Source organism: Callorhinus ursinus, unplaced genomic scaffold, assembly GCF_003265705.2.
Source record: "Callorhinus ursinus isolate GAN/ISIS: 27379988/994484 unplaced genomic scaffold, GSC_fseal_2.0 scaffold115, whole genome shotgun sequence".
NCBI lineage: Eukaryota > Metazoa > Chordata > Mammalia > Carnivora > Otariidae > Callorhinus > Callorhinus ursinus.
In genome coordinates this window covers 404,653-428,878 of record NW_027397177.1, presented here as the reverse complement: position 1 = coordinate 428,878, position 24,226 = coordinate 404,653, and the positions used below count along the sequence as shown (strand labels likewise).

Here is a 24,226-nt window from a genome sequence, read left to right as displayed (position 1 = left end):
AAAACAGCAATATAATATCACATTGACATTGATATTGACACAATCCAACTGTCTTATTCAGACTTCACTTGTTTTTGTACTCACTTGTGTTTGGGTAGGTGTTTAGGGTTTTGTTTTGTTGTTTTGTTTTGTTTTGTTTTTAGATTTTATTTATTTGAGAAAGAGAGCAGGAGGAGGAGCAAAGGGAGAGGGACAAGCCGACTTCGTGCTGAGCACAGAGCCGGAAGCAGGGCTTGATCCGAGGACCCTGAGATCAGGACCTAAGCAAAAATCGAGAGTCAGTGGCTTAACTGACAGCCACGCAGGCGCCCCCGGGTGTTTAGTTCTACACAGTTTTTCACCTGTGTAGGTTCATGTATCCACCACCACAGTCAAGACACTGAGCAGTTACAATTAATACCTTTTATAACCCTTCCACACCCCTGTACCTTACAGATAGGTAGGTAGGTGGGTAGAGTTATATAGATATATATAGATAGATTGGTTTGGTTTTGGTTAGCATTTTTTTAAGTTGTGGTAAAATACACTTAACAAAATTTACCATCTTAACCATCTTTTAAAGTGTGTAATTCAGTAGTGTTATGTATGTTCACGCTGTTGTGGAACCAATCTCCAGAACTTAGTCATCTTGTAAAACTAAAATTGTGTACACATTAAACAACAAGTCCCCATTCTCCCTACCTCCAGCCCCTGGCAACTACCACTCTACTTTCTGTCTTTATAAATTTGACTGCTCTACAGACCTCATATAAGTGGAATCATATATTATTTGTGACTAGCTTATGTTAATTATAACATTTTCAGGGTTCATCCATGTTGTAGAGTGCATCAGGATCTCCTTCCTTTTTAGGGCTGAATGATATTCTGTTGTATGTATATACCACAGTTTGCTTATCCATGCATCTGTCAATGGACACTTAGATTGCTTCTTCCTCTTGGCTGTTCTGACTAATGCTGCTATGAGCATGGGTGTATGATATCTCTTCAAGACCTTGCTTTCAATTCTTTTGGATATATACCCAGAAGTGAAATTGCTGGATCACGGGTAATTCTGTATTTAATTTTTTAAGGAATGCCCATACTATTTTGATAGCGGCTGTACCATTTTACATACCCACCAGCAATGCACAGAATTCCATTTTCTCCACATCCTTACCAGCACTTGTTATTCTCTCTCTCTCTCTTTTTTCTAATAGTAGCCAACCTAATAGATGTAAGGTGATAATCTCATTCTGATTTGCATTTTTGTGGTAGCTAATGATGTTGAGCATCTTTTTATATGCTTGTTGGCCATTTGTATATCTTCTTTGGAGAAATGTCTGTTCAAGTCCTTTGCCTGTTTTTGAATGGGTTTTTCTGTTTTCTGTCATTGAGTTTTAGGAGTTCTCTGTATTTCAGGATATTAATCTTTCATCATATATGTGGTTTACAAATATTTTCTCCTGTTTTTTGGATTGCCTTTTTATTCTGTTGATAGTGCCCTTTGGTGGGCAAAAGTTTTTAATTTCCAAGAAGCCCAATTTGTCTATTTTTTTCCTCTTAATGCCTTTGTCTTTGGTATCATATCTAAGAAATCATTGCCAAATCCAGTGTCGTTAAACTTTCCCCCATGTTCTCTTGAGTTTTATAATGTTAGGTTTTACATTTGGATCCATTTTGAGTTAAATCCTTATATGGTGTAAGGATCTAGCTTCATTCTTTTGCATGCAGATGTTCATTTTTTCCAGCACCATTTGTTGATGAAACTGTCCTTTTCCCATGGACTGGTCTTGGTGCCCTTGTCAAAAATCACTTGACCACATATGCAAGGGTTTCTTTCTGTGCTCTCTATTCTGCTGTGCTGGTCTCTGTGTCTGTCTTCATGCCAGTAACACACTGTTTTGATTACTGTAGCTTCGTAGTCAGTTTTGAGATCAGGAAGTGTAAGACTCCAACTTTGTTCTTTTTTTTTCTTTTAAGATTTTTGTTTATTTGACAGAGAGAGACACAGCGAGAGAGGGAACACAGACAGGGGGAGCAGGAGAGGGAGAAGCAGGCTTCCCGCTGAGCAGGGACCCCGATGTGGGGCTCGATCCCAGGACCCTGGGATCATGACCTGAGCCGAAGGCAGACACCCAATGACTGAGCCACCCAGGTGCCCCTCCAACGTTGTTCTTTTCCAAGATTCTTTTAGCTATTCGGGGTCCTGTGAGATTCTATAAGAATTTATAGATGGGTTTTTTTATTTCTGCAAAAAATGTCATTGCCAGTTTTTGTTTTGTTTTTTTCAAGTGAAGTCTACCCCCAACACAGGGCTGGAACTCACAATCCTGAGATAAAGATTCGCACACTCTGTACTGATTGAGCCAGCCAAGCTCCCCTATCATTGCAGTTTTGATAGGGATTGCATTAAATCTGTAGAGCTTTGGGTATTGTTGACATCTTAACAGTATTAAGTCTTCCAGTTCTGAACACAGGATGTTTTTCCATTTATTTGTGTCTTTAATTTCTTTCAACGCTGTTTTCTAGTCTTCAGCGTACAAACATTTCCCCGTGTTTCATATTTACCAAAATTTGTTAAAACCAGGTATTAATGGGCTGTATAGGAGAAGTGTTTCCAGGAGCAGTGTGCAGTGGGCAAAGGCCTCAACTTCCCCTAAGCTTCCATTCCAGCAGTACATGCTCACAGATGTTCCAGTTGGATCTGCCCAGTGAGCTGTCAGAGCATAAATGCCCAAAGACAGGAGTCCAAACCAAAGATCTGAAGGCCACCGAGAGGGCCTGCTATTCTCATTTGGGCCCTCCCTGCTTCTCTCTGGCCAGTGCTGTCTGTTCGGACTTTAAGTTCCACATTTGGGCCTCCTCCAGGAGTCTTTTCCACTAATGCCGGGTAGGAGGATTCTGTCTGACCACACTCTGTCAAAACCCAGTTTCTGTACCTTACTCTTTACTCCTGCCAGATGGAGAGCATTCGTGCTGCAGTTATCAGATCAGCAACCCCCAGTCAAGGAGCAGTGGCCAACTGTTGTAGCTCTGTGGAGAGAGTGACAGCAGGGTGCTGTGTGTGGTCTGAGGAGGGGTGCAAGACGGTGTCCAGGAGGGGTGACCTGGAAGCAGAGCCCCAAGGAGAATGGGCTTTGGTGGGTGTGCAGGGAGAACATGCTGGCCACTGCCATTCAAAGGATGTGAGATTGCCTGACAGCTCTAGGGCCCCGGGAGTGGATTAATTTCTCTTTTGTTTCTGTTTTTTAAAAAAAAAAAAAATTAAGACTTTATTTATTTAAAAAAACAAAAGACTATTTATTTATTTATTTATTTATTTATTTATTTATTTATTTGACAGAGAGAGAGAGAGAGCACAAGCAGGGGAAGGGGCAGAGGGAAAGGGAGAAGCAGGCTCCCCACTGAGCAGGAAGCCTGATGCAGGGCTTGATCCCAGGACCCTGAGATCATGACCTGAGCCACCCAGGCACCCCTTGTCTCTGTTTGTATACAAAGAAAGATGGAAGGCAGGAAGCAGTTTAGGAATTCATATTTAACACTGTGCCACAGGAAAAGTTCTCTAACTAGTCAGGCCATAGATTGTTTTCCTCAGCTCCACCTCAAAGAGCCCTTTAGAAAAAGGAGGTCTGTTCCTACTTAGGGAATGTGAATCATTCCCTAAGGAGGGAATAGGACCTCAGAGTCTAGTGCTGGAAGGAGGTAGGGAGCTGACACCATGCTGGTGGCTTTGTGTAGGTACATTACAATATTTCATTGACTCTGTGGCACATCTTTACAAAAGGAAACATGGTGCCCATTACCCCAGTCACACCTTTCACCAAAGCACATTGTGATCTAGGAAATGTTCACATGTGAGATGTGTGCGTCTTTGAAGCAATGTGGCTCGGCATCTAATCTCTCTCAGAAGGTGCTTGCAAGGGTGACTGTGACTTCCACACCATTCAGATTAGGAAACTGGTGTTTGGAGGCATTCAGTAATTTACTCAAGGCTGCATAGTTGTTAAGCGTCAGGGCTGAGAATTCCACCCACGCTTGTTCATTGTTCAAACCCAGGCCTGTTCCCAGCCCTCGTTTCTGCCTTCCCCTGGAGCCTTGAGGCCCCCTCTGGTCTTAGCAAAAGCCCATGCTCCACACAGCTATGTCGAGCTGAAATGTGAGTCTGACTTTAGCGTTCCCTTACTTCAGAGGTAGCTGTAGAGGAAGGTCTGCGTTCCTCAGTGGTGTCTTGCTGGGCCCTACCCATCCTCTGAGCCTCATCTCTCTGCACACTCTGCAGCAGCTTGTCAGGATTCTTCTACACCATGTCCCCTCTGCCTGAAATTCCCTTCCCTACTCTTCTGGCTGACTCCTCCTCAGCCTTTGGGACTCACTTCAGTTGTGATTTCTGTAGGAAGCCCAGGCTGAGTTAGATAGCTTTCCATCTGTGCAGACACCCATCACTGGGAGCATCCTAAGGAAGGGCTGAGCCTTTCGTAGCTTTACTTTTCCTCTGCTTAGTCCCATAACAGGCTCATAGACAACCACCAAGGTGGATGGATGAGAAAGCATCCCATTGATGCTGTGAGTGGGTATGGTGGGGAAGACTTGGGCTGTGATGGGTCCCTGTGCAGCAGAGCCCCTCTGCTCACCTAGGCTCGGCTATGTGTGCTCTTGGGGAGTCAGGTTTGTCTTTTACTTGCATGTAAGTCATTTTGATGTGCTTCTTGAGGGGGCATATAATACAATGTCTCACAGACTTAACTGAAAAGCACTCCTATGGCCAGGTGGATGTTCCCCCCACCCCCGCCCCCGCCGTGGCCTTCTCAAGACTGATGCTGAGTCAGCTAGAACTTTTTTGGTGAAAATGACAGATATGCAACTCTAGTTGCCTTAGGCAGAAAAGTGAATAAATTAGCATAACAAACTACCCCAAAACTTGCTGGTTTAAAACAATAGCTGTTTTATTATTTGTTTTTGACTGTGAAACCTGGCCAGACTCAGCAGGGACAGCTCATCTTAGTTCTGCACTGAATCTGCTGGGATGGCTGGAGCAGTTTGGGGCCAGAACAGTTCACCGTGGGTCCTATGTCAGGACCCTGATTCTCACTGTTGTCTGGATTCTTTGACCCTTTTTATGTGGCCAGCTTGGGGTGGGGGGCGGTCTCAGCACAGTGGTTTCAGGGTACTTGGACTTCTTTCATGGCAACCACCTGGCCAAAGGAATCAGACAAATGCCATAGGGCTCTGGCTTTTCCTCCAGAGGGCAGAAGTTGAACTGCTGGACCTTCTTTAGGCTTAATCTCAGAACTGGAGCAGCGTTACTTCAGTCACATTCTATTACTTAAAACAGATCATAGAGCCAACCCAAATTCAAGGAAAGGGAAGCACACAAGGGCAGGAGTCCTGAGAGATGGTTCACCAGAGCCTATCCAGGTAGCAGTCACCCCAGGCCTGTGGGACTGAGGTGTCCAGGATGATCTATGCTCAGTATAGCAAGTCCAAGGCCAAGTCCAGGTCATTAGGACTAGTTGTGCATGTGTGCATAGCTCTCACTCTCCCTCTGACTCCCTACTTCACCTTTCACCTGTGGGCTTTGAATCCGTTCCCTCCAGGCAGTATCATCCGAGCCCTCCCGGCCATCTCCAGGTATGTCCCCTCCCAGCTTCACCTGGAGGGGCAGCACATTACATACTTAAAGCTCAGGCTCTGGGGGAGGCAGCTGTGTGGCCTTGGGCAACTTTCCTAACTTGTGTGCCTGTTTCCTCCTCTGTCAAATGAGGATGTCAGAACTATCCACTTCACGGGGCAGTGTGAGATATAGAGAATACCCTGGGCTGTGCTGCCTGCACGGCTTGAGGGGGCACATCAGATGCTCAGTAGAGCAGAGTTCCACAGGGCTTACCCTACTGTGGCTCTGCCTCTCCTGAAAGGAATAGCAGGCTAGCACCTACAAACACCTCCCAGGAGGGTCCTGAGTGGAGATGGCAGGCACTGATGCGGTTGAGACTCCCTGCCTCTGTCCTCACCATACTTGGAGACGTCTGCTCTTCTGAATCTCACGAGGTTCTTAGTGGTGCTAATTGGTTGCCTTCCTCTGGTGTCTGGCAGGACACTGAACTCAGCCTCAGCACTAGATGCCGTGGTCTGCACAGCTCAAGCCTGGGCCCACAGCCCTAATTGTCCTTTCTTTTTTCTTGAGGCTTCCCTGTCAGACACTTGTCATGGCCCAGATGGTCAAGAAACCCACCTTCTTGCTACTGCTTCCCTCCCAGGTCCTCAGCCTCTGGGAAAGTATGGCACATTCTCAGCAGCAGCGTGTCAGGCTCTCTGGCTTACTACACATGGCAACCACCTGACTAGGAAGGGCGTGACATGCCGGTGTAGGTCTGAGTGCAGAGGCACAGGAGCACCAGTTGGAAGACTTCCAGTCCTTCTTACCGGTGTTCTCAGTACCTGCCTTTTACCTACCGTACATAGTTTTCTGTATTCTTCTCTTAAGGATGAAGATGGGGCTAATTAGGGTCTGCCCATCTGGACTATGGAAGAAGAATAGCAATAGCTCTCTTCAGGTCCTTGTAAGTGTGCTCCACTGCTGGTTCTGGCTCCTTCAAAGCTACATAGAGTGCCAAACTGTGTTGGGGCTTGCCCTGGGAATCCTTGGAGTGAAAACTCAGAGCAGACCAGGGCTGAATTTCCTGTATGTTTGTGCTCCAGTAAGGCAATCAGTAGCGACTTGACTGAGCTTGACCTGTCACTGTAGAGCTCTGGCTCTTAGATGTGGCCTTGGAGGTAACTGAGGGTCTCAAGGACCTGGCTAGAGCTGCCAGCATGACAGGGTCCTGCTGTAGCAGCCTTTGTTGTTTTGGATTTCAGTAAGTAGTAGAGATGAAATAATATGAGATGTGATTTCCAACTTCCCTAGGGTTTCTGCTTGTTCTCTGAGACAAAATTAGGGCCCTTGCATTTGGCACACCTGCTTGCTGGTGGCCTTACATAGCTGTTTCCCCCTACTGTGTAATGACAAGAAGGAGAGCACATTTCCCATTGTCTTGTGGAAGCTCAGGCTCAGTTTGCCTCTTAGGGGTATGGCTCTGTGGAAGAAATTAAAGTGAGCTGTCTATTCTTTGGGGCCCATGCTGGCCATTGCCTTTTTTGGGTACCAATATTTGATTTTCCATACTTGGACAGTAACCCTGGCAGGACTTTCAGCTGTTAGGCGCCACGGCCTGCCCCTGCCCCACCCTACCCTGTCTGTACTTGCCATCCTGTGATTCTAGAGCTGGTAACCCTCCTTCTGGTGTCCATGCCAACTCCTCTTGGGTAACGGAGACAGAGCATCCTCAACCAAGAGACTCCTTGGCAACAGCACCTTGTTTGTATTAGCGATTGCTGATGTTCAATCTATTGTCATGCATCTAATTTGTCACTGAATGTTACTGAGCCACCACTCAGCAGGCCTGTGCTAGAAGCTGAGGATGTGGTGATAAACTTGACAACAATTGACATGCCACTCTTAGCATGGAAGCAGACTGGTTAGCCATAGGGCCCAGGGCCCAGGAATACTTCCAGTCTTCTGGGTTTCAAGTTGTCATGACTCCTTTGCCATTCTGGTCCATCAAGCTAGCCATACGGCTTCACGGGGTCTTGGTGTGGGTCTGCACACTGTGGGGACTCCAGGAGCTAGTAGCTACAGTTCTTCCCCCTATAGGGACTGAACATCCGGTTGAACAGAGCACATACTGGGGAGGAAGTTCAGCCATATGAAATGCCGAGAAGGCTGACTCTCCACAGACTTTAATGCAGTACAAATACACAGGAGGGCTTTTAGAAACAGAAGCATGAGGGAAGTGATACCTGTGGTCAAAGTCAGCTACTGGTCCTAGCCAGCTGTCAGACAGCAAGGCAGAAAGGCCAGGATGCTTGTGTCCAGGCTGCCAGCCAGGTGCAGGTCCATGGGATGGAGAGGTGGCTGAAGATGTAGCCACTGTGACCCAGAGCTGTTGTCGTTAACAACTCAAAACCTTTACAAATGTGTGTCCCCAGAAAGTGGCCAGCTCCTATCCATTGGACCTCTCTGCAAATGCTCAAGCGACCTATGGACTCAGTTGTTCTAGTGACAGAATGCTTTGTCCCCCTTTGAGACTCAGCTATTTAATGTCACTTGGAGAATCTTTTCAGCAGTTTATACTTTAACTAAAACTGTTAGATCATTCCACTCTTAGAGGTAACTTATCGGCAGCCTGTTATTTTTTCCTAAGAGCAGTGATTAGAGATAGTACTCAATCATTATTTCAAAATTTTTGACTTTGTTGCTATTCTCCAGTGAATACAAGCCAAGATAGATGTTGTGTGTTTTTTTTTCCTTTGTTTCCAGGCAAGCCAATTTTTTCAGTTGATATTCACCCTGACGGGACCAAGTTCGCAACTGGAGGACAAGGTATGTTCACAGAGTAACAGAGGGAGTACTCACAGTCCTGACACCTTGCTCTGCTTCTCCTGGTTGCCCACTGAGCTGAAGATAGAATACTTTTGTTTTTCAGTATGGATATGACTCCATTTAAAATGTACAATTATAACGTGTTATCTGAACAGGTTAAATCAAAATCCTTTTTTGGTTCTAGTGTGCTCGCTCCATATAAACATTTTGGTAGTGGGTGTATCTTTCTAATTCCTATTCATTGGGTTAATATTAAAATCAGTTTTCATCCCCAAGTTCCAGCTTATTGAACATGGAGAGTGGCAGGTGGTCCTTTGGATAGATCCCCAGCCCCAGAGGTTGAGGTTGGGTCTTCATCTTCGTTCTGGCAGTACTTTCTCATCTGAAAAAGGGGAAGAGGTGGTTAAACTAAACTACGGAGTTAGTCGTGTAGTTATTAGGCCCATTTTCTGGGCTCAGAGGAATTCGGCTAAGATAGAGAAGAAGTATACTGTGGGCAAGTAAAAATGCCCATGCCATTTGAAAATATGGTCCATAGTGTTATTACTGTGCTTCATCCAGTGTTACAGTGTCCCAGTAACAGCCCTACTTGGAAAGACAGTCATTTTTCAGACCAGGACACTAAGATGTATATATATGGTTGCACAAGGTAGCATTCCCACAAATCTCAGCCCCCGACAGCTTCACTCTAGAGCCCTTGTCCAGGGCCAAGACGTCCCTGGACAGCACCTGCAGAGTGCCTCTGTGAGGTCCAGGACCTCAGGCCAGGTGCTGCAGGGTGGGTTGTCTATGGGCTTCCTGCTGCAGTGGTATGCAGGGAGCCCATGATCTCCTTCTGGCACATCGTGGACTGCACCCAGAAGGTACCTACTGACGTCATCTACGACCACTGGACTAAGCTGGGGGACGGTTTTTTCCTCATCCATAAGAAGAGGCATACCTTCTCACCCTTCTCAGTATATAGTAAGGTCAAGAAGAGCTGTTTAGGGAACATTTTTATATACTGGCCAATAGGCAGTTTCAGGTATGCCTTATGATAATTCTGACATGTCCATTTGTAGGCATTTATTGCTTTTTGCTCCTCTATAATAGTTAAATGAGGGGCCAGACTTTTGTTAGTTATCAGTAAATGGAACGCTTAGAATGAAAAACCATTGCCAAAATGCATAGATAAATTTTTTAGCAGAGTATTACATAACCTTATGACCCCAGGATCCCTAAATGCCCTCTTTTGATTGATCTCCCATCTGTAGGTGATGGCAAAGGGTAGATAAAAAGGGAATGAGCCTTTTTTCGTATCTTTAGCGCACATTTCATTTAGACTTGGGTCTCAAAGCATCCAGCTAGCTGTGGGAGCAGCCCTGGACTCTAGGCAGCACCTGGAAAGGGATCAAAGTACTGGCAGGGATGTGCTGTTGCCCTTGGTTGCTAGGGTTCCTGTGCACAAACCTGAAATGGCCCTGGGACATCAGCTTTTCTAGCTCTTCAACTTACAGATGAGGAGTCTGGGTCCTAGGCAGGGATGAGGACCTCCTAGGGGCTCCTGAGGGATGTGTTAGAGGGCAGACTAGAGCTCGGTCCAGAGTTCTTTTCAAAGTCAGGTTGGCTTCTCCATACTACTAAATCCACATGCTTTTTGATCCCCATCAGCACTTTATCTTTCTTCATTTCTACTCTATAAGTTAAATTAGTAATGCAAATTTAGTCTCCTCCAATCTAGTCCATCATGGTTTATGAAAGCTAAGTGAGGATTATGTCTCAGGGTTAATACCCAATTTCTACTTCTTGCATGTTGAATTATTTCTGCTCCTTCATTCCAGGACAGGATTCTGGGAAGGTTGTGATCTGGAATATGTCTCCAGTCCTCCAGGAGGATGACGAGAAGGATGAAAATATTCCCAAGATGCTTTGCCAGATGGACAATCACTTAGGTATTACAGAGTGGCCCTTTGCAGGCTTTGCGTGTTGGCAGAGTGCCCAAGGTTAGCACATGTGTTTGTAATTAGAAAGATAAGGCCCCGTGCGGCGGTAACTCCCCTCGGCCTGCTGTCTGAAGGCACAGATGTTGGCTGCACACCTGGGTGAGTTATTCGGCAGAAGACTCGGCCCGCCCACAGAACCATCTTTGGACAGTCTGCAGGTACCTCTGGTGATTTCCTGCTCATGAGTCGTTACTGCCTGATTCCATGGGGCTTTGGGGCCAGCGACCTGGAAGCAGTAGGGTTCTGGGGAAGGGTGTTTTAAAGACAACTCACCAAAATGTCTCAGAATTGCCACTGTGTCACTCTGAGGCCCTCTGCCAGGATCCTTTTGATGGTCGGACAGTGTTGTGGTTTCCTACATTTAGCGCCTTAGTTTCCTGCTTCTGAGCATCAGGGTGACTGTATCTGGCTCTGGTTTCCAACCTAGCTACCTCCCCTGAGATGCTCCATTAACAGCTATGTCCCCTTCCTTAGCTCTGTGTGTTCTTGCTCTCTCCCAGTATGCCTCAGGGCCCTCTGACCTGGAGCACAAGTCAGTCACAGGTCATGTGTGGGCTACAGCTTGGATAGTGTCCCTTGTATTGCAGGGTTCCCAAAGGCCGAGCTGTGAGTGCTCCCAGAGGCTCTAACCCATCAGGGGCCTAGGAGGCATTTCTGCTGGTCTTAATTTATAAGTGCAGAACCAGTCAACCTGCAGTGTTGACAAGTTTGGAAAATCTAAATTTAAAAGGGCTACAGATGGGATGAAGTCATAGTTTTATGCTCTAACAAGCTGCTCCCCTGAAAGTTTTGGGAAGGGCATTTCAGCCTTTTTAGTACATGCCCTCATTTCAAGAATTCTCCCTGCCCAGAACCACATCTCATGAGATATCCCTTTTGAAATAATGAGATTTAGTTACCAGTTTTCATGGAAATCCACCTCCTGTTGATTGTTTCATCCAGCACTAACACTTCTCAGGTTATATAGACTTTCCCCTTCTAAACTCTGTCCTAGTCATTTGTTATTACAGCACAAGTAGGATAGTATTTAATCTGGATTATTCTGGGACTCACCCACAGTGGATGCCTTGAATAGTTGAGAGAGAATAGGTTTTATGAACCCTTTGCATCTTGCCAGACTCTGCATAAAGCAAATGGGCGTGACTATTGGATTTTCATCACCCTATTTTTTTTTCTTCCCAGCATGTGTGAACTGTGTGCGGTGGTCAAACAGTGGGATGTATTTAGCTTCTGGGGGAGATGACAAACTGATTATGGTGTGGAAGCGGGCTACGTAAGCATCATTTTCCTTTCTTCACATTTTATTTTTAGAAGCTTCTTTGCTGGTCTTAATCACAGTCACCTTTCCCCACTCTGGCACTGAAGTCCCTAGAGCTCCAAACTTTCTGAGTAGCAGGAAGTACACGTAGGCCAGGAGCAGCTGGGGCCTGACTAGGGCTTGGGGAGGTGACCCACCTGCTTGGAGACCTGCTCATTCGCACCCTCACAGGGCTGCAGGGTTTCCACCTGAAAAGCAGTATTAATCCTTTGCATTGCTGACATTGGTAGCTTTGTTTGTTTTGCTTTTCAAATGAAATTTCCCAACATACAGAATAGGTAAAAGTCAAAGCGTTCTGACGGAATCGGGGGTGGGGGGCAAGGAAGGGATCTGGAGCCTACCCTCTTTGCCATTCACCTCATTCTCTGTCAGCCAGCCCCACCCTGGGACTCTAAGGAGCCGCTCTTTGAGAGTGCCTGCTCTGTACCCACAATGAACTAACCATCACCTAGAAAACTTTTTCTGTAATTCTAGGCAGAGTCTCTCAGGGTGGGTCCTGGGTCTCTGTTCCATGACCAGCTCCCCAGGTGACTCTCGGGGCTAGTCAGACTAGGGAACCAGACCCTTACCCCACTGCTTAGCCAGAGTGGCCCTCTGTGTTCTTGCTTATGACCATGCGAGCAGAGGCACGCTGCCTCCTTTGGCCCACTCAGTGAGCTCCTTCTGTGAGTTTATAAAGAGTTCTGTGGGAGCAAAGTGTATTAACAGAGGCTCTGTGCATCAGTGGTGTCAGCGCCACATCCATAGGACCTACTCGACTGCTTGCATGGCAGGAGCTAGTACCCATGCTTTGAGTGCTTTGCAAGAGAGCTTTAAAAAAGACTGTTGGCTTTGCTGCTTTAGTCAACATAGATAACACAGTTAGCAGATAATTTGGGAATGTGAAAATATATAAAAATCACCATCTAAAGAAAGCCATGGTTAATATTTTGGTATTTTTCATGTGTGTCTTTCTGATCCATTTTCCATGCATAGATGATATCCATTTACATGTATTCTTTTTCTTTACATAGTGGTGTCTGTCATATTGTATAGGATGTCCTGTGGCCTGCTTCTTTTACTTAATTATATATGGTGAACATTTCCCCATACAGTGGATAGTCTCTTACCACAAGATTTGTGATGGCTGTGTAGTATTTCATTAAGTGCATGGAACATACCTTACCTAATCAGACCCTGTTCAACAATTTGATGCTTTCCAGCCATTGTCTGGTTTTGCTTTGTTCTGTCTGCCATGATAAGCCATGCTGCAGTGAGCATCTCTTTGCAGTGCCTAGAGCATGCTTGGAGTGCCTTTCTGACTCCTCTTTCACACAGGTACATCGGCCCCAGCACCGTGTTCGGCTCCAGTGGTAAGCTTGCCAATGTGGAGCAGTGGCGATGTGTCTCTATCCTCCGGAGTCACTCAGGCGGTGAGTGGGGCTGCCTGTTGGGGTGGGCGGCCCTGGCAGCTGTCTGAGGTCAGCAGCAGCACCTCCATGGCCCCTGTGGACTGTTTTGGTCCTTAAAGCAGCCTTGCGTCTGGGCCGTCCCTCCCCATCACCATCGGTCACACCCTGCCTGTCCCTCAAGGTCTGTGTAGTCACTGTACCCACTGCCTGCCTCCAGCTGCACTCAGTGACCCCACTTCTGCCCTCATTGGGTATATGTTTATATCTTCAGTGTAGAACTCCCCATGTTCTGCTGTTTATCCTGGTGAACTGAATCACTACCTTCATCAGTGGATCACTAAGTCCGTAAGCACACTTTATTTATTCCACAGAAACCAGCACACATGAAAAGAGGCCCAATGAAAAGTTTTTTACTTGACCTTGAGTATATCTGAAAAGTGTTTAATAGACTTGGAATGGAAAGGGACACATCTTTACAGATTTGGACTGAAGAGGAGGAAGGTCAGTCAAGAGCAGTCAAAAGCCATGTGCTATACACTCAGATTCCAGGGACGCTAGAGTGACTGTACCTCAGAAAGCCTGTGGTCTAGCCCAAGAATGGCCTGAAGCATTTCCCAGACGGGGGGACAACAGAAGCCAGAAAGGCCTGGTGCACATGGTGGGTCAGCAGCATTTCACCACAGCTGGATCTTTACATACAAGGCAGGGAGCAGTACAGAGTGGAGCTGGCTGAGTGTCAGGGGCCAGGTCATGGAAGGTTTGTGTTCCTGTTAATGAAGGTGGCCTTTATTGTGAAAGAGACAGGGAGCTTTTAAAAGCTTTGAGGTGTAAGAGGGAGATCATTCAGACAGGTATGTAGAAAAGGAGATTGTTTCAGTGGTTCAGATGAAAATTGCAAGGGCCTGAACCAGGCCTGGGATGATAATTGGAATGGAGGGGGAGACCGACTTGGGAAATTCTTAGGACGAAGCTGGGGAGGGATGAAGGAGATTCCTAGCTGGTGCCTGCGTAGCCAATGGTGTCCTCTCTTAGACCATAACGATAGTGGGCTTACAGGATGGACACCAATTCAATGTGGGATGTGCTGAGTCTGGGGAGTGGGGGCAGGGAAGAATGTCACAAGACTTGGAATTGAGCCTGGAGCTCCCTGGAGCTCTGGGAGAAGATGGGGCAAGAGTGAGTGGTTTGGAAGGCATTGGCTGTAATCCAGTGACAGTTTATGCCCTGCAAGTACTCTACAGACACTTCAAAGGTAAACAGACCCACCTCTTGGTGCCCATAGATTAAGTCCACATTTTTGAAAGCTGGCAGAGTAGCATTGTATAATTGTTGATAACCATAAAAATGTGTAACTTAACCTCACTTATTCACAGTTGCTCACAGCAGAGTCTAATTGGGCTCCTCTGGAACTTGGAGAAAGTGTCCATGCAGGTGTTCAAGTGTGTGGTGGGGCCTCAGTGAGGCCTTTGATGGGTTCCCTAACCTGAGACTTGGGCTCAGCCATAACTTCAACTTCTTTCCAGGCCCACCATCCCAGGGCTCTCCTTTACCAGGCAAGTAGGGTTGCCCACTTTCAGCAGGGACACCCATTCCTTGTTCAGTGGTCCTGATAGCAGTTATGAACAGAACTCTTTAAGAAGAAAAACCAGTGAAAAAGCAGAAATAAATAAGTAGAAAGCACTGGGTCTTTGAAAGTGAAGTGTGGAAAACATATACTTGGCATATTTAATTGGTGGGGGAGGGGAGGAAGAAAAAAACCTAGATGAAGTTAGAAGTAAAGGGTCTAGGAAAACATTTAACCTAGAGGGAAAAAATTATCACAGAGTACAGCATAATGTTTATTAAGCTAAAAAAAAATAATGCTAAAAGAAATAAAATTTTCTAGAAAATATAAATTTTCAGAATTGATACCATAAGGTTAGGAAAACTTAAGGTAGTAACCAATGAAAAAATTGTAATCATCAGTAATGCCTCCTGATCCTAAGTTGTTTTTTGATTTGTTGATGCATTGTTTCAAGCTTTTAAGAAAAATTATTCCAGAATGTAGACCTATTTATTTTTCAAAGGAAGCTGTCACCCTGGGTTTCCAAAACCTAAAAAAATAACAGTAAAACAAAAGCTTAGATGAATATGAAAAAAAGATAGAAAAATTAGAAATAATGCTTGTGAATTTGGTAACTTTTGAAAATAGTAATTCATTTTGACTATGATTTATAATGGAAGAATTTTGTGTAAAGGGACTCTATTACTATAACAACATACTAGGAAGTTAAACAAGAAAAGACACTTGGGGCGCCTGGTTGGCTCAGTCGGTAGAGCATGTGACTCTTAATCTCAGGGTCTTGAGTTCAAGCCCCAAGATAGGCATGAAGCCTACTTTAAAACAAAACAAAACAACAACAGCAATAAAACACACACAAAAAATAGTCATCTTAGGAGGTGTTCTGAAAGGGATATTAGATAATTTAGCCTCAATTTTTAATAAAAATATTTTTTAAATGGCCGTAGGAAGTTATTTCCTTAACATGAAATGTCTTTTTCAAACCAATGGCAAATATTATAACACACAGCTATTAGAACTTAAAAAGCACTGAAAAGCACCTACGGATAATAATGAGTCAATGAGTTGGTCTCATATAAGAAAATTTTTAATTATTCATCTTTCACTAGTAATAGCCAATTAGAATATCTGATGATACAAAGAGACTCTTATACAGCAGGAAGAAAAACTGTAAATACTCAGGAATACTCTTACCAAGAAATGTATGAGATCTGTAAGACTTAAACCACAAACCTTTTTTGAGAGAGATAAAATGACCACTTAATAAATGGAAAGACCGAATAAAATAAAGACACAATTTTTTCCCAATTTCATTTAACAGATATTTATTGAGCACCTGGTATATTTTGGGTGCTGTTCTACCCTCAGGGAGTTTACATTCTTATAAGAGAGACAGACAACTAGTGCCATCAGAAACTAGAAGATAAGTGCTAAGGAGCAAAATGAGATGAGGTTTTCCAGGAGGCCTCATTGAGAAGGTGACATCCAAGAGGAGAGCAGGTGGAGGTTAGGAGGTTAGGGGACAAGTGGTGCACATCCAAAGAGCTTTCCAGGCTGAAGGAATAGCCGGGACAGTAGCCTTGGAGTGTGGCTGTGTGCTTGGTGTGTTCACAGGACCACCTGAGGCTAGGACATGACCACTGTGAGGGGCTCTTCTCTGAGTGAGATGGGAAGGCTCAGTAGGATTTTGAGTAGAGCAGTGAGGAGGCCTGTGGCCGCTGCACAGACTATAGGCAGCACTGGAGAGACCACTGAGGAGGCTGCTGACATAATCTCGGTGAGAGACAGCGGACCTGGGTCATAGCGGTGGAAGTCAGGAGGAGCAGTGGTCAGATGCAGAGTTCTTGGCAGATGGGATGTAGGGTGTGAGATAAGCAAAGGAATCAGGACGGTTTGGACTGTGGTCTGGTGGGTGTCAAGGGTGCAGTTGCCATCACCTGATGGCGGGTGTGTAGGTGGGACAGAAATGCTTGCTGAGGGAAATGTTTAGGAATTGGCTTTGGGGCATGTTTAGTTTGCATTGCCTAGCAGAGGTGTAAGTGGCCCTGCTGCATAGGCATTTTGATATGTGAGAGTTGAGTACAGGGGAGAAGTACGTGGGACTGGAGGCCAAGGGTGGAGGCTGGGTTTCGGAGGGTGATGAGGAACCAGTGAAAGAGGCTGAGATGGACAGTAGGCCAGTTCAGATAGTGGAGAGAAAGTTTGAAGGAGAAGCGATCGAGCAGTGTATCACATGTCTTGAGGTCAGGTGAGGACTGAGGATATTGACCATTGGACTTGATGACATGGAGGCCTCCTATGGCCTTGGCTGGTGCCCATGGCCTTGGCTTGGTTCATGTTGGTGCAGTTGGGTGGAAACCTCATTAGAGGGTCCTCAAGAAAGACCCAGGGGAGGACAGAGCTAGATTGAACCAGGCTGGGTTTTGTCAGGCACCTGTGAAAACATAGAAGAGCAGAGGGTATGGTGGACTCTAAGCCAAACAGGGAGACAGACAGCAGAAGGCTCATAGCACCTGGAAGTTCTGTTGGAGTTGAGAGGGAGCTGGAAGCACCGGTTGATGGTAGGATTATGGGAGGGCTGGAATTCAAACCAGGGAGGAATTACAGTGATTTGTTTGAGGGGAATCTCTGGGCATGACTGGGAATGAATGCCTGAGGTAACAGAAGCCAAGGTTACTAGAGGAGGAGACGGAGTTTAAGGATCCAAGAGCCTTGGGTATTTAACAGATCATCCTCCCAGAATCACCAAGAATGATGATGAGAATATCCAGAATGACAGTGACCAGAAACTTAACTCTTCAAATGCAGGAGGGTCTCAGATGTATGTAGATGTGCAGTGGGAAAGAGCAGGAATAGTCTGAAGAAAGAAGCTCCAAAACTGGGGTTTAGGGAGAAAATTAGTGGAAAATTAGTCCATAAGTGGCTTTACTGCATAACTCAGCAATGACTCCAAAGGGCATTTGGAAGAATAAGGAAGGTTGCAGAAGAAATCATTCAAAGCTGCAATGATTAAAATGTCATGGGTTTGGGGGCAAAACTAACAACATTGAAGTAGACTTAACATGTACCTAGGAACTTGGTGTATTATTGTGAAGGAGGTATCAATTACCAATTATGGAAAGAAGTATTCCCCACTTGTGAAAGAATAAACTGTTACACAGTTTGTAGAGAGTAGTGTAGAGCCTCATTACAGCATGCACTGAAATAAATTCCAGATATTAAAGAGAGAAACATTCTAAGTAATTAAAGCAGAAGAAAACAGATTTGAATATTCATCAAACCTCTAGCAGAGGGAATATTTTTTAAGGTTAAAAGGCAATAAAAGACCTCACAAGGGATAATAACAGACTTTACTATATAAATCTCCTACAGTATAGGAAGATAAACTGATAGAATTTGCAGCTAATGCCTGTATTATTAGTAGTCCATGGAAATTGCTCGGAAAATCACATCTCCCTTCTGCAGTTCCCAGCTGACCACCTCTCTGCTGTAAGACTTAGGTACCACGGTGAAATTCTGATGTTTACATTCTGCCCCTCCTGGCCTCTGAGCTCCTAGAGGAGGTTTTTATTCCTTATTTTTGTAGGCACTGCATTGGTGTTTGCTAGACCCGCTGCACAGAAGGCCTCTCGACAGACAGAAGATGGGAGCAAAATAGTTGAAGAAGACAATTTTAGACAGATATGAAAAATCTTCATTTTCATTAGTAAAGTGAAGTTAAAATATAAAAATGTACTTAATAAGTTAGAAGAGAAAATCATAATCCCCAAGATAATAGAATTTTGAAATGGACATTCTGCTTATAAAAGTGTGAAATCATAGAGGTTTCTAGAAAGCTATCTACAGGGTTAAGAGAATCCAGACTTGGGAAAGTCTTCAGGCATTCTGCCCAGAGTCCCACTTTGGGATATCAGTCACAAGAAATAAGCCAGAGTGTGGTGAATGGCATACACCCGTGTGCTCATTAGCTTGAAACCTGGGACCCAATTAATAATTCATTGTTGAATCAGGTCTGTTTATGGTAATGAATGCTCTCAAAGACATAGAATGCAGAGCAAAACAAAAGGAGCCCTTAGGATCATAATAGGCTATGAGGATACTAAATGCAGCACACTAGTGCATATGCAGTGTGAAATACAAAGTGCAGTACCTTGGGGGAAAAAAATCATCAAGCTGTCCCTGAAGATTGTAAATGATAGAAAAAAAACAAATAGAAGTTTTGAGTATTTTGCTTACACCTTTTTTAAAAATCCTATGAGAAGAGGACTAGATAGCTATTAACTTGCTGCTGTGTTTCTGTTTCCTCACCTCACCAGCCGTTCTTCCGTACACCTAGCACTGCACCAGGCACAGAGGTTAGAAAAATCACACCTGCACGGCGAGATGGGCCCGGTCATCGTCACCGTCATAGTCACAGCTGACCTTTATCGATGCCTTGGTGTGTGCCTGGCACCGTGCTACAGCAGTTTCTCACATTTAATCCTCATAATAATAACCCTCTGAGCATAGGGTTGTTTTTTTTTTAATCTGCATTTTATAGATAAGAAAACTGAGTCACAAAGAATTGAACATGAGTGATTGTGTTTGGGGGCTCTCTAGGGAAGGGATACTCTGGTGGGGTCTTGGAGATGAGGTCCAGTTTGTGAGGAGAAGGGCCTAAAGATGGCCTCCCACTCACTGGGCAGCTATTGAACTCTGGCTGTGTGTGCTAGGCATTCTCCTAGGTGCTGTGCCTGTAGTGCTCAAAGGGCTCTCAGAAAGGCCCAGTTGGGATCAAGAGAAGCGAGCTTAGCAAGCCTGAGGCCACAGACCCAGCAGGTGTCAGAGCCAGGGTTCTTATACGTGGCCCCAAGCTCTCAGCTATGCCCTCAGTTACCTCTTTTGTGAGGGATGAGGGAGGTCACTTTGATGCCTCAAATGTCATGACCAGTTCATAAACCTTAGTGGGGAAGTTTTACAGATTGGTTTTTAAGAAAGAGTCTAGTTATGATTTCAAGTCAAGTTTCCTCAAACATGAGATGCTAGGGGCTGCTGGCCCACCTGGCAGACGGGTGTTGCCAAGTGCTCCCCTCACTGAGTCTGCACACCAGGTAAGACACTCACCGCCAGCCCTCTGTCTTCCAGATGTGATGGATGTAGCATGGTCTCCCCATGATGCCTGGCTGGCCTCGTGCAGCGTGGACAACACTGTCGTCATCTGGAATGCTGTGAAGTTCCCAGGTCTGGGCCTCTGACTGGGTGGCGGCAAAAATGGGCTGATCATCTGGAGCGGGGTGGGCTCTCTGTCTCCTAAGGCTGGTGGTAACAGGTGTCTCACAGTGAATGGGAACTCATGTGTCTTGTCAGCAACTCAGTTCTTTTTTTCTTCGTCAGTGACATTTGTTTAAGATTTTAAGAGGTTTATGTTGAAAAGAAAAGTAGTAACTGAGTACTAGCGTGGATGTGCCACAGATCATGAGGGTGATAGGGTGGTGGTGCATGTGGTTGGGCACCTGGTGTTCCCCCTATACACACACATGCCCTTGAGGGCATGCCTCCCCACTGCTGGGCTCTGGCCTCCACTCAGTTGCCATCTCCTCTCTGAAGCTCTTAAGCAGATATAGGCTAACAAATCCAGTTTTGCAAAAGATCGGTATTTCTTACTAATGTGTTTAAAGTCACAACAGATGGCATAACCTGGCATATCACTGCAGTTTATAAGATACTTCTGTTCCTCTTTGGTATCTGGAATAAGTTTTGTTCATGGGCTAAAAAGCATCCTCCATGAACTTGGTCCAAGTCATTTTCTCTCTCTGTAAGCCACCAGGATGGGTGGGGTTGTGGGGGGTGCATTTTCATTGTGGTCATGGCCAGATTTAGAGTTGGGGCGGCATTTAGATTATAGATCTCTAGGACGTGCTGTTTCATACTCCTTTGTCCTCAGTGATGACTTACCAAGAATTTCAGCATAGTGCTCCATCCCCGAAGCTGTTAGTCCTGCTCATTATCAGGGAGCTGCCAGGGAGGTTCAAATCAGAAATATTGATGTTACAGCCCAGGTGGGCATGGCCCCCTGTTCAGATGGAGAAACCACTGGCAGAGCTGCCTACCACAGACAAGTCAAAGGGGCAGAATTTGGCTCTGGCCCAAGCCTGGATCCCTGCTTGCCTGCCCTTTAGGGGGCTTGTGCAGGCTCGATATTAGCTGTGGCTAACGGGAAATCACAGTACCTGTCTCCTGGTGCAGTCCTTCTTTCAAGTTGCTTTTGCCTTCTGGGTGATAGACATTTTTGGGGGGATATGTGCTATGGTAAGCGCTGTGAATTGTGGAAGACTGTTAAATCACAGATCTGTACCTCTGAAACAAATAATACAATATATGTTAAAAAAAAAAAAAAAAGATAGCAGGAGGGGAAGAATGAAGGGGGGGAAATCAGAGGGAGAGACGAACCATGAGAGATGATGGACTCTGAAAAACAAACTGAGGGTTCTAGAGGGGAAGGGGGTGGGAGGATGGTTTAGCCTGGTGATGGGTATTAAAGAGGGCACGTTCTGCGTGGAGCACTGGGTGTTATACACTAACAATGAATCATGGAACACTACATCAAAAACTAATGATGTAATGTATGGTGATTAACATAACAATAAAAAAATTTTTTTAAGTTGCTTTTGCCTTGATAGTGATTAGATTAGGGTGCTTGTGCCCAGGGATGGGAGCTGGCCAAGGTGGACTCCTGAAGTCCCTTCTCTTGGCTAGCCGTTCCATAGCCCATGGATTGCAGCTCATGTTTCTGTGTAGACTCATCATTTCCCTCTAGCTAATGCTTTTCCAATCTCTTCTTTTCCTTCACAGAAATTCTAGCTACTCTGAGAGGCCATTCTGGCTTGGTAAAGGGGTTGACCTGGGACCCTGTTGGTAAATACATTGCCTCTCAAGCTGATGACCGCAGCCTAAAGGTATGGAGAACACTGGACTGGCAGTTGGAGACCAGCATCACCAAGCCTTTTGATGAGGTAAGGAGACAGCCCAGGGAGCTCAGTCCAGCAGCCTCCCTGGCCTCCATGCACAGAGGAGAAGCTGGCTGGAGTCCATACCTTGTGGGTGAATGCAGAGTCTAGGGGCCTGAGCAGACTGTCAGGGTTCTCTCGGGATGGGCACTCTGGCCCAAAGAGTCAGATGATGAAAATCTTTCATTTCTCAGATAGTATTAAGTGTCCAACTTTGAAGTGAGGAAAAAGCTGAAGAGAACCTTAGTGATTCCTCCATACCATTGTGCCACACAGGTAGAGGAGGCCCTCTCTTTTATTTTTCCTGACCGTGCTGTGGCTTTACTCACCGACTTGCACTCTACATGCCAGCCAACTTCTTTCTTGGGTAGTGTAAGCAGTACAGCGTGCAGAATGTCTGGATGTCAGACTGCAGTGACTTGTATAGTATTTTACTACCTTTTCTTTTATTTGGGTTCTCATTTCATGTGGAATCAGAGTTCAAGGTCTCCATTATTTGTTAGATATTTCTTAAGTGCCTACTATGAGAAGGGTAGTACTGGATAAAGGAAATGAAAGTGGACTGAGATGGAGTCTCTTCCTTGAAGCTTAGAGCCTGGTGGGAAAGATAGACTTTGACATCCATTGTGAGTATGGTGATGGAGTTGTCCAGATTGTGCAGAAACAGCCCAGCAGTGCTGATTGCATCAGACGAAGGGCTGTGAGCAAAGTTTTGCAGGAGATGTAGACATGTGCCCCCCCGGGTAAGGGCTGGCTGCGGAAGGAAGGTGGAAATCATGTGTTCAGTTTTCCCCAAATCAACAGCACTACATTAGCACTGGTATTCACCCTGTTTAGTCCTGCCCTCCTTGGCTGCAGCCTGGTACAGATGACATGAGCCCTCATGCCTTCTGGAGCTCCTCCTCAGGGCTCCAGCAAGCAGGCAGCGGGGTCCCACTAATATCGGTTCCTGGGGTCACCTATGGAGATAGGCAGGAGTGTTTGGAATCCCAGTGGGAGCTGGTGGGACTCCTCAGCCTCGGGTGGGCCTGAGTGGGCTTGAGGCAGGTATGTCACTACACTCAAGGCCACTCCTTGTCCTACCCTTCTCTGGGGCTGTGAGGCCAAGATCTTAATTCCTAACTCTTTAAGGCTGCCCTGGACTGACCTTGAGCTTTAGGGGGCAGGCTTTCTGGCCTATATCATCTCACTTTGCAGGAATAATAATGTGGAGGGATGCCTCACTTCAGCCCTACTCCAGGTTAGGGGAACAGTGCCTTTCGGCCATGCATTTTATAGTTTATATGGACTTTAAAATGCTCTTCTCCTTTGCAAGTAGCACCACCAGGCTTCAGTTGAGTCAGGCTGGAGAAAGTGTGTAGTGGCTTACAGTCACTGGTTGCATCACAGAGACAGGCTCCTAAGGGTCCCCAGGGCTCTTTCTCCACCGAAGTGAATGCTCTGCAGACTTCATGTGGTAGGGTTAACATGCTGGGCAGAAGAAAGAGGTCAGCGGCCAGACAGCTTTGTCCCAAACAGAATTGACAGTTAAAGAGGTGGCTGTCCTGCAGATCCCCTCAGGCCTATGTCGCTCTGTTGCACTCAATTCCCATAGGGGGGTGTAGGATGCTGCAGCTCCCAACCTCATCTGACAGAGCCTTTTTTATTAGATCATCTAGAAAGACTGGAATGTTACAGCTGTCAGCATAGCCAGAAGCTCGTGTACATGCTCCACCATCATACATTTATAAATCAGAATTCAACTTTATTCTTGAGGACAGAGTTTTGGTCACACAGTTGGTCTTAAGCTCCTTCCAAGTGCAGATGTTTCTTTCAGTGTGGAGGGACAACCCATGTGTTGCGGCTCAGCTGGTCACCTGATGGGCACTACCTGGTGTCTGCCCACGCCATGAACAACTCTGGCCCCACTGCCCAGATCATTGAACGGGAGGGCTGGAAGACCAACATGGACTTTGTCGGGCACCGGAAAGCTGTGACTGTCGTGGTGAGTGTACTTAGCCTCCACCTGGGTGGTGTCTTGCCCTGAGGCTGGGTCACATGTGGGACTGAGGTGGTGGGCTCTGAGAGTCAGCACATGCCACATTCTTGTTTCGTTTTAATTACTTATGTTTCATAATTTTTATTATTTTTTTTAAAGATTTTATTTATTTATTTGGCAGAGAGAGAAGGGAACACAAGCAGGGGGAGTGTGAGAGGGAGAAACAGGCTTTCCGCTGAGCAGGGAGCCCGATGTGGGGCTCGATCCCAAGACCCTGGGATCATGACCTACACCAAAGGCAGATGCTTAACAACTGAGCCACCCAGGCGCCCCATTTCATAATTTTTAAACAGATTTTATAAAACAGAATACATGCTCACATGTTTTAATGAATATCACCAAAATCGGTCTTTGATTGGGAACATTGTAGCTCCACACTAGCCATTTTACACATTTGGGTCAGGTCCTGGGTGCTCAAGCATGGTGGTCCTGACAAGTGCTCCAGTAGCATGTGCCTGCTAAGCACGTGTGCCTGCACCCCAACAGTGGCCAGGCATAGCTGTGAGGCCATGCTGTGGATCACCTGAGTCTGGAGCTGCCCCGCCCCACCTT

The 24,226-nt window shown here is 45.8% G+C and overlaps 1 protein-coding gene across 4 annotated transcripts in view; it reads left to right on the top strand.

The window, feature by feature from the left end:
• The window catches only part of HIRA (histone cell cycle regulator), an 88,669-nt gene that overhangs the window by 10,223 nt on the left and 54,220 nt on the right, over positions 1 to 24,226 (top strand). For 3 of the 4 annotated variants that reach the window (XM_025857980.2, XM_025857979.2, XM_025857981.2), the window contains exons 2-8: positions 8,336 to 8,398; positions 10,219 to 10,329; positions 11,563 to 11,653; positions 13,016 to 13,110; positions 19,775 to 19,870; positions 21,482 to 21,642; positions 23,453 to 23,620. In XM_025857980.2, the coding sequence (XP_025713765.1) occupies positions 8,336 to 8,398; positions 10,219 to 10,329; positions 11,563 to 11,653; positions 13,016 to 13,110; positions 19,775 to 19,870; positions 21,482 to 21,642; positions 23,453 to 23,620 (785 nt within the window). The other variant, XM_025857982.2, reaches the window with a different exon arrangement.